Source organism: Alosa sapidissima, chromosome 24, assembly GCF_018492685.1.
Source record: "Alosa sapidissima isolate fAloSap1 chromosome 24, fAloSap1.pri, whole genome shotgun sequence".
Classification (NCBI taxonomy): Eukaryota; Metazoa; Chordata; class Actinopteri; order Clupeiformes; family Clupeidae; genus Alosa; species Alosa sapidissima.
Genome location: NC_055980.1, coordinates 20,436,271 through 20,448,894, shown reverse-complemented (window position 1 = coordinate 20,448,894; position 12,624 = coordinate 20,436,271). Strand labels below are relative to the sequence as shown.

General features: G+C 47.9%; 3 protein-coding genes across 5 annotated transcripts in view; 2 read left to right on the top strand and 1 right to left on the bottom strand.

Moving 5' to 3' along the window:
- The window catches only part of grb7 (growth factor receptor bound protein 7), a 29,502-nt gene that overhangs the window by 2,201 nt on the left and 14,677 nt on the right, over positions 1 to 12,624 (top strand). Inside the window, exons 1-2 of one of the 3 annotated variants that reach the window (XM_042082735.1) lie at positions 11,382 to 11,742; positions 12,390 to 12,393. The exons of 1 other annotated variant lie outside the window; for it this stretch is intronic. The gene's annotated coding sequence lies outside the window, so the exon portion shown is untranslated. Of the gene's footprint in view, positions 1 to 11,381; positions 11,743 to 12,389; positions 12,394 to 12,624 lie in introns of those variants that run through there. One more of the 3 variants, XM_042082734.1, reaches the window with a different exon arrangement.
- supt6h (SPT6 homolog, histone chaperone and transcription elongation factor) lies at positions 629 to 6,835 on the bottom strand. The gene has a single exon (XM_042082721.1). It carries the CDS (start codon positions 6,688 to 6,690, stop codon positions 1,408 to 1,410), a length of 5,283 nt encoding a protein of 1,760 aa, XP_041938655.1. The 5' UTR covers positions 6,691 to 6,835; the 3' UTR covers positions 629 to 1,407.
- arf2b (ADP-ribosylation factor 2b) lies at positions 6,956 to 10,975 on the top strand. The gene is made up of 5 exons (XM_042082752.1): positions 6,956 to 7,092; positions 8,117 to 8,272; positions 8,442 to 8,552; positions 8,827 to 8,951; positions 9,114 to 10,975. Exons 2-5 carry the CDS (start codon positions 8,125 to 8,127, stop codon positions 9,273 to 9,275), a joined length of 546 nt encoding a protein of 181 aa, XP_041938686.1. The 5' UTR covers positions 6,956 to 7,092; positions 8,117 to 8,124; the 3' UTR covers positions 9,276 to 10,975.

Sequence of the window (12,624 nt, the reverse complement as noted above, 5' to 3'; positions counted from 1 at the left end):
ACCCATCATGGCAGGTTTGTGCTTAGTACATGGGTCAATTTATTGTGTCACAACCAGACATTGTATTAAAGACAAATTTGTTGTTTTGATCAATTATATTTCATTTCTGTTGTGTACTCCACTAACTTCAACCCCTTTCCACTTCATGCAAATTATAGTAGACAGAAGTAGAATCATGCAGTATCTTAAGTGTCTACTAAATCCGTGTGAATTTATACTTGGACAAACATGGAGGCGTATCTCATGGGGTAGTTTTGTATAGTGATTGATCATTTTGATAAAACCTATGCAAGTTAATTTTATTATTTAAAAAAAAACCTTCAGGAGTTTGATTTCTGACTACAGAACAATGAAATCATTGTCTGCAGATTATTGCAGTAAATTATTCAAAATCACAACAATTGTGCCTCTGCCTTCTAGACCTTGGAATACTCAAATAAACACAAATATTCTTAACTGAGTGGCAAACATGGCATGCTTCTTGCAGTGCTGACCTGTATTAATTCTGAGTGATTATGTTTAATATCTGCTGTTAGATCACATTTTAAAAATGACTGTCCAATATTGTACTCCTCCCATCAATACAATAAAATAATCACTTAATATTTAAATAACATAAATACATCAATAACTGTATATCAATTTGATTTATTGTAGGACAAATTCAATTCCTAAGTTACAGAAGAGTAACTGAATTTAAAATTCCATAAGTCCTGAAATGAATTAAGAATAATAATACAAAAAGAAAAACAGCTGCATCACAAAAGGGCTACCTATCAGAATAGACACTGTTGCCAGAGGATACCTGAAAGCATTGTGATGCCATCATTATTACGACATTAACATCATTGCCATATTTTTTTTTTCTTTTCTTCCTTTTTTGAACTCAACTTTAGGCATGCCTGCTGTTGGATTAAAATGCTGTCGGTCACAGTGTTGAAAATATCTCAGATTTAACCTTACAACAACAACAACAAAAAAAAAAAGCAATGTAACTGGTATTTTCTCTTCAAGTCAGCATGTCACGGGTGTTGGTAGTTTGTCTGGACGTTGTCCTTCCACCAAAAACAAACAGAAAGAAAAAGAAGAAAACAAACTAAAATCAAAAACTGAATACTTAACTAGGCTTCATTCATAAAGCTGGACAAGCCGACACAGAGGCTTTTAGTAGTATGTTGACACACATATGACTGAAAACATTTGTAAAAATACTATTGTTATGCTTTAATCCCAATTAGTCCTTTGTTTCAGCACGGATGAGGGATGGGAGCATTAAAGGGATGAGAAGCCACTGCAGACCAAAGGGAGAGGGGGAAAGAGGGAGGGAATGAGTTTTTGGGGTGTGGATGGTGTCGGGGGGGCGTTGTGTGTTGCTGTCGGTGTTGGGGTGACCCTCACCCTCCACCTCTACTGGTCTGTTTCATCCAGCAGGGGCGTGGCGTCGCCGGCGATGGACATGGGCGTGCTTTCTATCATTGGGCTGGGCGAGGGGCGCGGTGTCATGCGTGGCGTCTTCTGCTTGCGCTGCTCGGCCTCCTTCTCCTGCCGCCACTGCTCGGCCATCTTGGCCCAGTCCACCGCCGTGTTGCTCTGCTTGGGCTGCGGTGGCGCCTGCTGCGCCTGCTGTTGCTGCGACGACGACGACTGTTGCTGCGGCGGCGGCTGCTGATGGTGGTGGTGGTGGTGCGACGAGCGGCTGTGGGACGACGAGGACGACTTGGACGAGGCGTGGTCGCCGTAGGACGACTGCGGCGTGGCGCCCGGGTAGCGCGGCGTGGGCACCGCCTGGATCTCGGGCGTGATGAAGCCCGCCATGTAGCTGGGCGACGTCATCGGGTAGTTGGGCGTGGCCATGGGCTGCTGCGGCGTGGCGAAGACGTGGTAGGCGCTGCTGCTGCCGCCGCCGCCACCCGTGCTGCCTCCGCCGCCGCTGTAGGCGTACTGGCTGGAGCCCCACTGGGCCGGGGTCGTGTTGGGGTTCTGGCCCTGGGCCTTGACCGCTGCGATGGCGTTGAACATCTGCGAGGTCATGTTGGGCGGCAGGGCGCTTACCGCCCGCGTCAGATCGGCGATGTTGATGTTGGCCGGTGTGGCGTTGACCGAGGCTGGCGTCTGCGTCCGGCTGCCGCTGCTCGGGGTGACGCCGGGCACGGGTTCGTGGTAGTGGTCCTTGAACCAGCGGAAGAGGCCGTTGACGGTGGGGAAGACGCGCGAGCGGTAGCGGAAGCCGTCGGGGGTGATGGAGACGTATTCGATCCGCGGCTTGCCCCGTGGCTGGTAGCCGAGGAGGAACTTGCCCGGCAGCTCTTTGCAAGCGGAGATGTAGTAAGGGATGAACGTCGGCTTCTCTCGCTTCGACTTGACCAGGATTTCCTCCATCTTCTTCCTGTTGCCGCCCTCGCACTCCTGAAAGTACTTGTGGTAGAGCAGCTCGCGGGCGAACGCCGCCATGGGCTGGACGAACCTGGCCGTGATCTCGTCCAAGTCCTCGTACTCCTCGTTGTTGATCCACAGCTTGTGGCCCAGGCTGAAGGCGTTCTCTTTGCCCTCCTCGCGCACGTCCACGTGCTGGAAGATGCCGTCGCTGATCTTCCAGGTGAGCGTGAGGTGGCTCTCGCCCTTGCTGCTCGGCCGGAACACCATGTCGCCCTGGTCCATGGACTCCATCATTTTCTCGGCCTGCTTGAAGTTGATGTTGTGGAAGGACGGGTGAGCGATGACGCGCCGGATGTAGGTGGTCCTTTGGTTCTTCTTCTTGAGCTCCTCGTCTCGCTTCGCCTCTTCGGTCTCGGCGTCGAAGTCGTAGTAGACGTCCTTGTGCAGCTTCCACTCGTTGTTCTTGTCCATCAGGTCGGACGTGCGGCAGGTGAGGTCCACGCTAAACTTCTCGATGTCGATTTTCATGATGCGGCAGTGCACGGTCATCCCGACCTTGACCCGCTCCTCGGGGTGCTTTACGACCTTGTCGCTGAGGAATTTTGTCGGGATGAAGCCCATGACGCCGTTGTCCATGCGCGAGCGCACGCCGATGGCCTGGCCGGGGCAGGAGCCGCTGTCGAAGTGGTTCCACACCTCGCTGAGTTCAGGGAAGTTGTCCTGGCGACAGAATGGGCACTGCCACAGGCCCGTCTCGTCGTTGCGGATGGCCTGGTCGTAGCTCTCGCCCTGCGGGCGTCGGTGAGCGATACCAGTCACCACACAGGTGATGAGCTTGCCGATGTAGAAGCTCTCCGGCGTCTCTTTGGTCAGCATGTTGAACACCTGCTCGGAGTTGGGCGACCGGTACTGCGCCCGCAGGTCCTTGTACCTGCAGCTGAGCTCGGCGCGGATGTCGTAAAGGGTGATGCCCTTGTTGCCGTAGCCCTGGCGCTCCAACTCTTCGGCGAAGGCGTCCAGATCGAGGTCTTTGAGCCGCTCTGGATTGTCCAGGATCTCCTCCAGTGCGCCCGCTGGGTTGGCGTCCTCCGCCGACTCGTCGTACTCCAGGGCGTCCACGGCCATCTTGCGCGCCCACTCGTAGGTCTCAGGGTGGACGCGCGAGCCGTCCAGCACCTCGATGTAGGAGTCAGTGCTGTCGCCCAGCGAGGCCGTGTCGATCTTGATGAAGCCGGCGCAGTTGATGAAGACCTTGGGACCCATGTGGCACATGGTGACCAGCTGGGTGCGGTTCTCCAGTCGCGTGTTGTTCTGCTTCAGGATCTTGAGAAGGTGGGAGCCCTTCCTTGTGCCCAGGCCGCAGATGTACTGCACCAGGCTCTGCGTGTACGGGTGAGCGATGGCGCGGTTCACGTCCACGCCCACTTCGTTCACCCGGTTGATGAACTCGCGGTACAGAGCTGTCAGGAGCTCGTCCTTGTCCACCTGCTCCTGAAGGGGGTGCAGCTTGAGGCAGAGGATGTCCTCGTCGCTGCTGCACACCTGGGCGAACTCCACCAGGGGGTCCTGAATCTGCCTGGCCACGGACACCGCCTGTCGCAAAAGCGGGGGGTAGTCACGGAAGTCCGCCTCGGATTTCTTGCTGTTCATGTAAAGCGTTGCCAGGTCGTTGTTCACGAGCTCCACCCCGACCGCAGGCAGAGAGGAGTCCTGTTCAAGTTCCTGCAGCGTGCGCTTGATGTCCTCCAACACCATCTGCGAGTCGCGGTTCTCCGCGGCGACGGCCACGACGTGCGGCTTCTTGCTGAGGAGGAACTTTTTCAGAGTCTCGATGTCGTTCAGCTTCTTCTCCCTCTCGTCCTCGTTCCAGGCGTTCCTCCTCTTCAGGAAGTTGGGCAGGCGCAGGAAGTCGATCACCTCTCCCTCTCCGTTGATGAGACAGCAGAACACCGGGTTGTCCCTGCCGCCGGCGTAGGCCACCCCCAACACCCGGATGCCCTTGCCCTGCGTCTCGTCCATCAGGTCGTCGTCCTCCTCCATCTGCTGCTCGGGACGATAGGGCGCCACTTTCAGCCAGTTGCACAGCTTCTTGCAGCACGACCGGACGATGTGGTCCTTGGCCTCTGTGATGAGCTTGAACTTCAGCTCTTTGGTCATCTGCGGGTACAGGAACTGCTTCAGGGCCTGTTCGATGGCCATGGCACGCTGCTTGTTCCACTCCTGCACCTGGTGGCTGAACTCGTCTCTGTAGTAGAACTGCTTGATCTCGTCAAAGTAGGTCGGGTCGCCGCCGTAGCCACTGACGCCCATTAAGTCAATGTTGATGTCCATGGTGAGCAGGCCTTCTTCCTCAGCCTGGCACATTTTCAGAAACTGTTCTCCAGTTAACTCTTTCACAGGCTTGTTTTTTAGGTATTTGAAAGCGTAGGCATAGTGTGCCTCATCTATGTCCTTTTTGCCCTTTTTGCTGGGTTTGATGTTGATCTTTGCCCTCTCCTGGAAGGTCTGCCTGATCACATGCCTGACTAGAGGCTCGCGGGCGATCTGGAGGGCTACCATGTAGCGTGCGGCTTCCAGCACTGCCTCTGGTGTGCTGAACTGGCCGCAGACGTAGTCTTTGGCCAACTCCAGGGGCTCAGCGGGGAACTGCTCTGTCTCGTGCCGCTGGTAGCTGTCACGCAAGTTCTCACCGAACTGCTCAGGTGTCAGACCGAATTTCTTGGCGAGTCCGTCGAGACCAACTCTTTGACAAATGCTGTACATGTCTCTGCGGGAGGCCATCTTTAACACTGGGCCCTTGTGTTCTTCCTCCTCCTCTATCTCCTCCTCCTCCTCCTCTTCCTCACCGTCCTCATCAGTAATGATTTTCTTAATCTTTGTTATTTTTTTCTTAACAGTTTTGGCTGCATTCTGCATCCTAGGGATGTCCTGCCCATAATACAGTTGGAAGTGTTGGTAAACATCTCTGAGTTCGTCAAAGGATTGGACGTCTTTAAGTCTTGTCAGGTCTGCAGTGTCCAGTGGGCGGACAGCATCTGCCAGTGGCTTATCAGGATCGGCAGAAATTTGCTCAAACTGATATGACTGCATTTTATTGAAGAGCCGGGTTAGATTCTCTTTACGCGTTCTCAGGTGAGTCCACTTTGCATCCCACTGCCAGACTTTCCACAATGCGTTAATGTTTAGCTCCGGCTCCACATACTCTTTTCTGTAGAATGCAATGAAGGGTACCTCAAAGTGCTGGTTCCTCATGAAGTTCAGGGCCTCTTTAATCTTGCTGACAGTCTGGGGCTGTTTGTAACTGAAAGTGGGGTTTGAGCCAGGGTTCAGGTAGTCTGTGCTGTCTTGCATTGAGATGGTGGAGTTGGAGAAGGCATTTCTGAAGATCCACTCTGCCTCCTCCTCTAGCTCATCATCCTCAGCGGGCTTCACAGGAATGGTACGCAGCTGGAATCTCTCTGGCATGTCTGTGCTTCGGATCTCATTGTCCTGGTCTGTCATGTGACTGCTCTCCAACTCACTGGGCTCATAGACATCAAAGATGCTGCGGCGACCCGTTTTCCTCTTTACCTGCTTTTTAGGCCTGTCCCAGGCCTCATCCTCCTGATCATCCTCCTCCTCTTCACCCTGGTCAAAAGGCTCAGCATCAAAGTCAGAGTAGTCAAAATCGCCACCAAAGATCTCCTGGGCTTCCTGTAGGGCCGCATCTGTATAGCCCGAGAATTTCTTGCCTTTTTTCTTTCTCAGTGGCTGGCCGTCATCATCCACTATAAAGTCATCAATGTCTGATTCCTCATCTTCCTCCTCCTCTTCCTCACCTGCATGAGCCAACTGCACATCCACTGTCTCTCCGTCTTCAACCTCCCCATCACCGTCTCCATCACCAGTGAAGATTTCATCAGCAATCAAATCCTTCTCATCATCCTCTTCGTCATCGTCCATGTTTCTAAGACGTTCAAACCTCTTTTTTCTTCTCTTAACTTTGACACCCAAGTTCTCTTCGATAAGATCGAGGTCATCTTCGTCCAAGTAATCATCATAAGTACGTTTCTTACGGCGACGGACTTCTTCACCTGAATCGCTGCCGCTGCCACTGCCTGCAACACTACCTCTTGGTTCTTCTTCTTCATCATCATCGTCGTCGTCGTCGTTGATGAGCCCGCGCAAGTTTCCACGCTCATCCTGATCCTCTGCATTCTCTTCTTCCTCCTCCTCATCATCCTCTGTGAATTTCTGAGTCTTTCGAGGTTTTAAGTCTTTCTCCTCAAACTCTTCCTCCGACTCTTCAGCCTCACTGTCTATGAAGTCGGACATATTTACTTTTACTTACACTAACTTCTTTACAGTGAAATGTGTTGTAATCCTTTGGATTTTGACAAGAAATACGCCAATTCCTTTTACAACAGTCCGCAGCGTTGAACAAACATGGCAGCCTAAAACGCGTTTTGTTTTCGATGGGATGATGGGATATTTCCGGGATATATGTCACTCCATCTAACGGCATGCGGTTGGATAATGTTTTGAAAAGGAGGGACATTCCCCCTCTTCGATTGTCTGATTGGTGCAGAGAAGTCATTAGTCATCCTTGGATTGGGTGATTGGGTATTATGGGCGGAGTTTACAAGACCGGTTTCTTCTGAGTTGTGCGGTACGCCATTTTGAAGTGACAGAGAAATTAGCGGTGAAACAGAAGAGTCGAGAAGCCGCAATTTAAAGGTGATTCATATGCTATATATGCTATACTGTTTATCCAGACAGTTATTAGTATAAATTCAATGTATGCCGTTAGTGAAATTCGGTCGTTATCTTTTCAATAGTCTTCAAAACTGCTCGCCGCATATAACGCGACACCAGTCAGCTAACGTTGGCTAGTACTGGCTCTAGAATGGCACTGAAGTGGTTAGCAACCAAGGTAGCCATTCTAGTTAGCTGGCTATCTAGGAAGCTTAGGGTGGTGTTTAACGATTGCTATAATGAGACTCGAATGTCAAGTTGAAAACTCTCCTTCAGACATCACTATCGGTAGAAATTGTGATCTTGATGATGGTTGTTAATGTCAAGCTTTATTGTTGTAAGATGTGTTCATCCCAGAGCAGATGTAGGATAGTTCCACATCAGCCACATAGCAAGCAGGCTATTTAGCGTTAGCCTCCCTTGCTAAAACTCTAGAAGAAAACTTTGCAGGGTGGATGACGTTAGCATTTGGTTAGCTAATGTATGAAAACGAATATAGCCACCAATTTCTTTCATACTAATACGATTGGCTCATGGACACATTCACATTCGTAAGCAATGGATGTGTAGTGTCATGAAATGATTAACACTGTTGCTAGTGCTAAACTTTAGCCCAGCTGATTGTTGGAAAATCCTAGCTAGGTTTAATGTTAGCCATTTCGGCCTGCGCTTCCTGATAGCCTTAGTGACCAACATATGGTGGATTAACTTTGAATGGCCGTAACGTGTAGGGAGCAGTCAGGTGACAAAGTCTAGACTTGTCGTCCAAGGTTAACGTCTGTAACTCTCTGTTTGTAAATGTTATCATGCAGAACCGTTGATTTGATGACATTAGTGTCCCTGCGTCAAGAGGGATAATTGGACACGTTAACATTAGCGGTTACTATTGTGTTTACATCTATCGTAATGATGTTTGACAGCTTAGTAAAATCCAGTGTGAAATGTAACATTATGTTGGAAATTGTTTTGGGAGATAAAATAATCTCATATCCTTTCTCTTCCTCAGTTGTCAAGATGGGAAATATATTCGCGAATCTCTTCAAAGGCCTGTTTGGCAAGAAGGAAATGAGAATTTTGATGGTCGGGTTGGACGCAGCAGGAAAGACTACCATCCTTTACAAACTTAAACTGGGAGAGATTGTCACCACCATTCCAACAATCGGTTGGTACTTTTCTGTCTCAGATAGGAGCTTTGAATATGTGAATTTATCAATCACGTAATTTAATTTTTTTCAATGTGTGCATAGCATACCTGATGGGAGTTGTTGTTGACGACAGCGTTGCCTTTTGTGCTCCTCTCACCTCATAATTTCTCCATTTCTGTCCCCCAGGTTTCAACGTAGAAACAGTAGAATACAAGAACATCAGTTTTACAGTGTGGGACGTCGGTGGGCAGGACAAAATCCGGCCTCTTTGGCGCCACTACTTCCAGAATACTCAAGGTTAGTAGACGCTCAGGGGCGCGTTTCCCAAAACCATAGTTGCTAACCTGTTAGCAACTTAGTTGGTTGACAATGGGGAAATTGCATTGAAACCAACAAAGTTGCTAACTTAGTTAGCAACTATGGTTTTGGGAAACGCGTCCCAGAGCTAAAGATACCTTTGCCATTACCTGTTTATCATTTCTTCTCCTGTAATAATTGAATGTTCAATATCATACTTCATAATTCCTTGCTCTAGTTTTGACAGTTCTCATTGTGCTTTCTTTCAATCCAGGGCTTATTTTCGTGGTTGACAGCAACGACAGAGAGCGAGTGAATGAGGCACGGGAGGAGCTGACGAGAATGTTGGCTGAGGACGAGTTGCGTGATGCTGTGCTGCTTGTTTTCGCTAACAAACAGGTAACAAGATCAGGATCCACCACACTGTCACTCTTGCACATGTAAAAAACACAATATTCCACAATACCTTTATGATAAATACCTGTGTTGGCCTTGGAGGATAAAGCATTATAATAAGAAGGTGAAACAGGGCTTGAAATAAACGTGTTGTTGTTGTTGTAGGACCTGCCGAACGCCATGAACGCGGCGGAGATTACAGACAAGCTGGGGCTGCACGCGCTCCGCCACCGCAACTGGTACATCCAGGCCACCTGTGCTACCAGCGGAGATGGCCTCTACGAAGGCCTGGACTGGCTCTCCAATCAGCTCAAGAACCAGAAATGAGCCATTCCATTAGTCTGTTTGTCTCTTTGTATGTATGTATGTATGTATGTATGAGTGTGTGTATGCATGAGTTTCTTTGTGTGCATGTGTGTAAGTATGCGTGTGTGCGTGTGTGTATGCAGCACTTGCTCAAGCCCTGACTGGCCATACCATTTCCTTTGCTCTCAAACCCATCAGCTCCCATTGATCTCCAGTGTACAGTCAGTCTGGCTGTGGTGCACATAATTGTGTGTGTGTGTGTGTGTGTGTGTTTCAGACCTGAGGATGTATGTTTATTATGACTGTGTGTGTGTTTGTGCGGGAAGGCTATGCCTGTGTCTGTTAGCTGGGACTGGGAGTGGGAGTGGCCCTGGCGTGCCTTTGAAACACTTCCTCTCCTCGTGTGGAACACCTCCGTAACCCCCGACCCCCACCCCCCCACCTCCACCCCAAACTGGCCCGATGCACGGTTGGCCCGACCCAATCCCAGCTATCCTCCTCCTCCCTCTATCTCTGTAAGCATGGTTTTCATAAGGCAAAGAAAGACCCAGGATGCAAAACTAATGCTGGGCTTCTCTCCAGATCCGTACAGTGCTTAACTTATGTCATTGGTGTGCAGGTTGCATGGATAGTGGTTTGCATTTATAAACGCATTGGCTGTTGTTTATGTTGTGTTCCTGTGGTGTTTATTCGGAAATAGGCCCCACTTAATGTCAAGGTAGAAAGATCTCCATGGGTAACCTGTATCAGGTTGGAAGCAAGATGTGAAAGAAAGTTATTTATCATCCTTGATCATTCTTTGCATAGCCTGAAAATCATGCAAGCGGTGAGCTTTCTGTTTTTCCCCATTTGCTTCCACTGAAGTTTTGTCACCGTAATTCTAACATGCAGGGCGGTAACTCTCACATCTACACTACCTTTGTTTGTTTGTTTGCTTTGTTTTTGTTTTTGTTTTGTTTTGTTTCATCTGAGAGAGACCAACCAGCACAGCACAGCAATGGGGGCATCTATGTTACTACCTTGCCCCACACCAACCCCTAACCTCCCCCCCCCCCCCCCATTTCCCTATCTCGATTTGGTTCCAATTAAAAATTCCAAAAAACATCACGCAAATGTCACTCCATGGTCATTTCCCAAATTTTGAAAAACAAAGAGATATAGTATGTGACTTGAATCTGTATAACAAATTGGAACTGAGAACATTTCAGTGTCAGCTGTTGTGTGTTAGTCTGAAAGCAAAGGACACTGAGCGGAGGCGGATTTCAAAACGTTACGGTATTAAGCAGGCCAGCTCGCCATTCCAGCAGTTTTGGTTGTCTGTAAAAGAATGTTATTACAAGAAAACCAGCAACATCCACAGGCTACAACCATTGCTCTTTACGAAAAAGAAATGTTACATCCTCGTTTTTGTGTTTAATATTTACATTTTTTCTCTTTCTTTCTTTTGTTTTATTACAAATGTTTGACCTAACAGACTAGGGAAGTGTGGGCATGTCTTGTGTATGGATGACGCATCAGGGCCTACAACGGCCAGTGAGACTTTCTGTATACAAGATGATTCCAACGTCAACTCTTTACCCCCCTCAGTAAAGAGTAGACTGTCGCCCACTGAGTCTCCTGATATTCTTTTCAATGAAGGCACCAAAATTTCAGTCATACAATGAAGGAATGTTCTAGAGAGAAGTGTGGTGTGGTGACGATAAAGTAGACTGACAACGAAAGCACGTCTGTGTGTGTCATGATTTCCCATTCTATTACATCACTTGAGGAACTGCTAGTCGCCATGGTTGCCTGACTTACAACATGTCCTGAAGTAGGGTGCATATAATGCAGAACAAGGTCAAATGACAATTAGAAGTAGGGGCATTGTTATAACGCTGCCAGTTTGCTGTGTTCAGTTTTGAGTCATTTGATGCAGAGATTTCACTCAGCTACATCTTTAATACAAAATATATGTTTTATTTCAATGAACATTTGGACAATACTTTAACATGCCCAGTGCAAAAGTCAAAGATCAGTTAATATATAAGTATATTAATATATAATATAAGTAGTTTATAACATTTAGAAATGTGCATTAATTGATACATACATCATATCCTAGGATAGGATACACATTAATCATATAATTCTAACACGAGCTGAATCTTTCAAAGACTACATTTGAGTAGGTTACCTTGATGGAGTTGACGGTGAGTCAGTGACAAAAAGTCTAGAACAAGCAATGCCATTTTCTTTGTATGACGCAAGGCAAGCATTAATTTATGACTCAAGGCGCGGTGTCAGCCACGTTGTCTCCTGGACACGCTTTCCCGTACAGCCCCGTGTCAACCTTTGGGACGCACCTGCAGAAGCCGTGGCCCCGCCCACGGACCGGCGGGGTGTGTTCAGTTTTGACCGGTGAAACTTCTGACAAACTTATGAGTTGTATGAGAAACTGGATATAGCCACCTGATTTATGCTGCTGGAGCAACTTGATAAAGACAAGGTAGGCTACCATAAACACACGTTTTGTTACTCTTGTTGCTAAATGGTTTAATGGAATGACGCTTGTGGCACACCAGTTTAAAGTCAACAAAAACATTGTTAGATCTTTGTGTGGTCACACGTTTTATAGCAGTGATACAGTAGGACTAAGGACTTGGCAGTCCAATATTATTGAATCGTTCATCTGCTATTAGTGATGGGCGACCACAGGCAATGTATATAGTGTTGTAGCCTAGGCTAGAAGGTGACCTCACGTTTCTTTGTCAGGACACAACGTTCCTTTATTTTGCCTCTCCTCTCCTTCAGGCTTAGTTTTAAATGTTAAGTTTAGGCTACATGTCCTCAGTCACAACAAGGGCAACGCGCACGTGTGATCTTATCACTTATCAGAATAATTAGCAAAGTCAGTCACTTGCTGTGAGATGCATACTCCCTGGTGTCGTCATTTGAATGCGGATTGTGAATTTCAAAGTCATGTAGCTCTCTCTCGCTCTCTCTCCCTTTCTTTCTTTCTCTCTCTCTAACTCTGCACTCTGTTTCTGTCATGCACACACACACACACACACACTCACTCACAATTTATCATCTTAAAAATGGTATTAGGCCTACAATAACCTATTGCCATTTTGTGTTTTATTTTTAAGTCAGCCTCTAGGCCTCTCTCTCTCTCTCTCTGTGTGTGTGTGTGTTATAGTTTTAAATTTAGATGTGACCTAGCTGACAGACCTAACAGAATACCTTCATTTGCATCCATAGAATAATCAGCTTTATTGTTTGTTCTGTTCTCCCTAGGCCAGACAAAGACTTGCATCATAATAATGTGTTAGTCCTTCACAATCCCCTGTCTTATTTACAAATCATAATGGAGCAGGGCTTTTCTCAT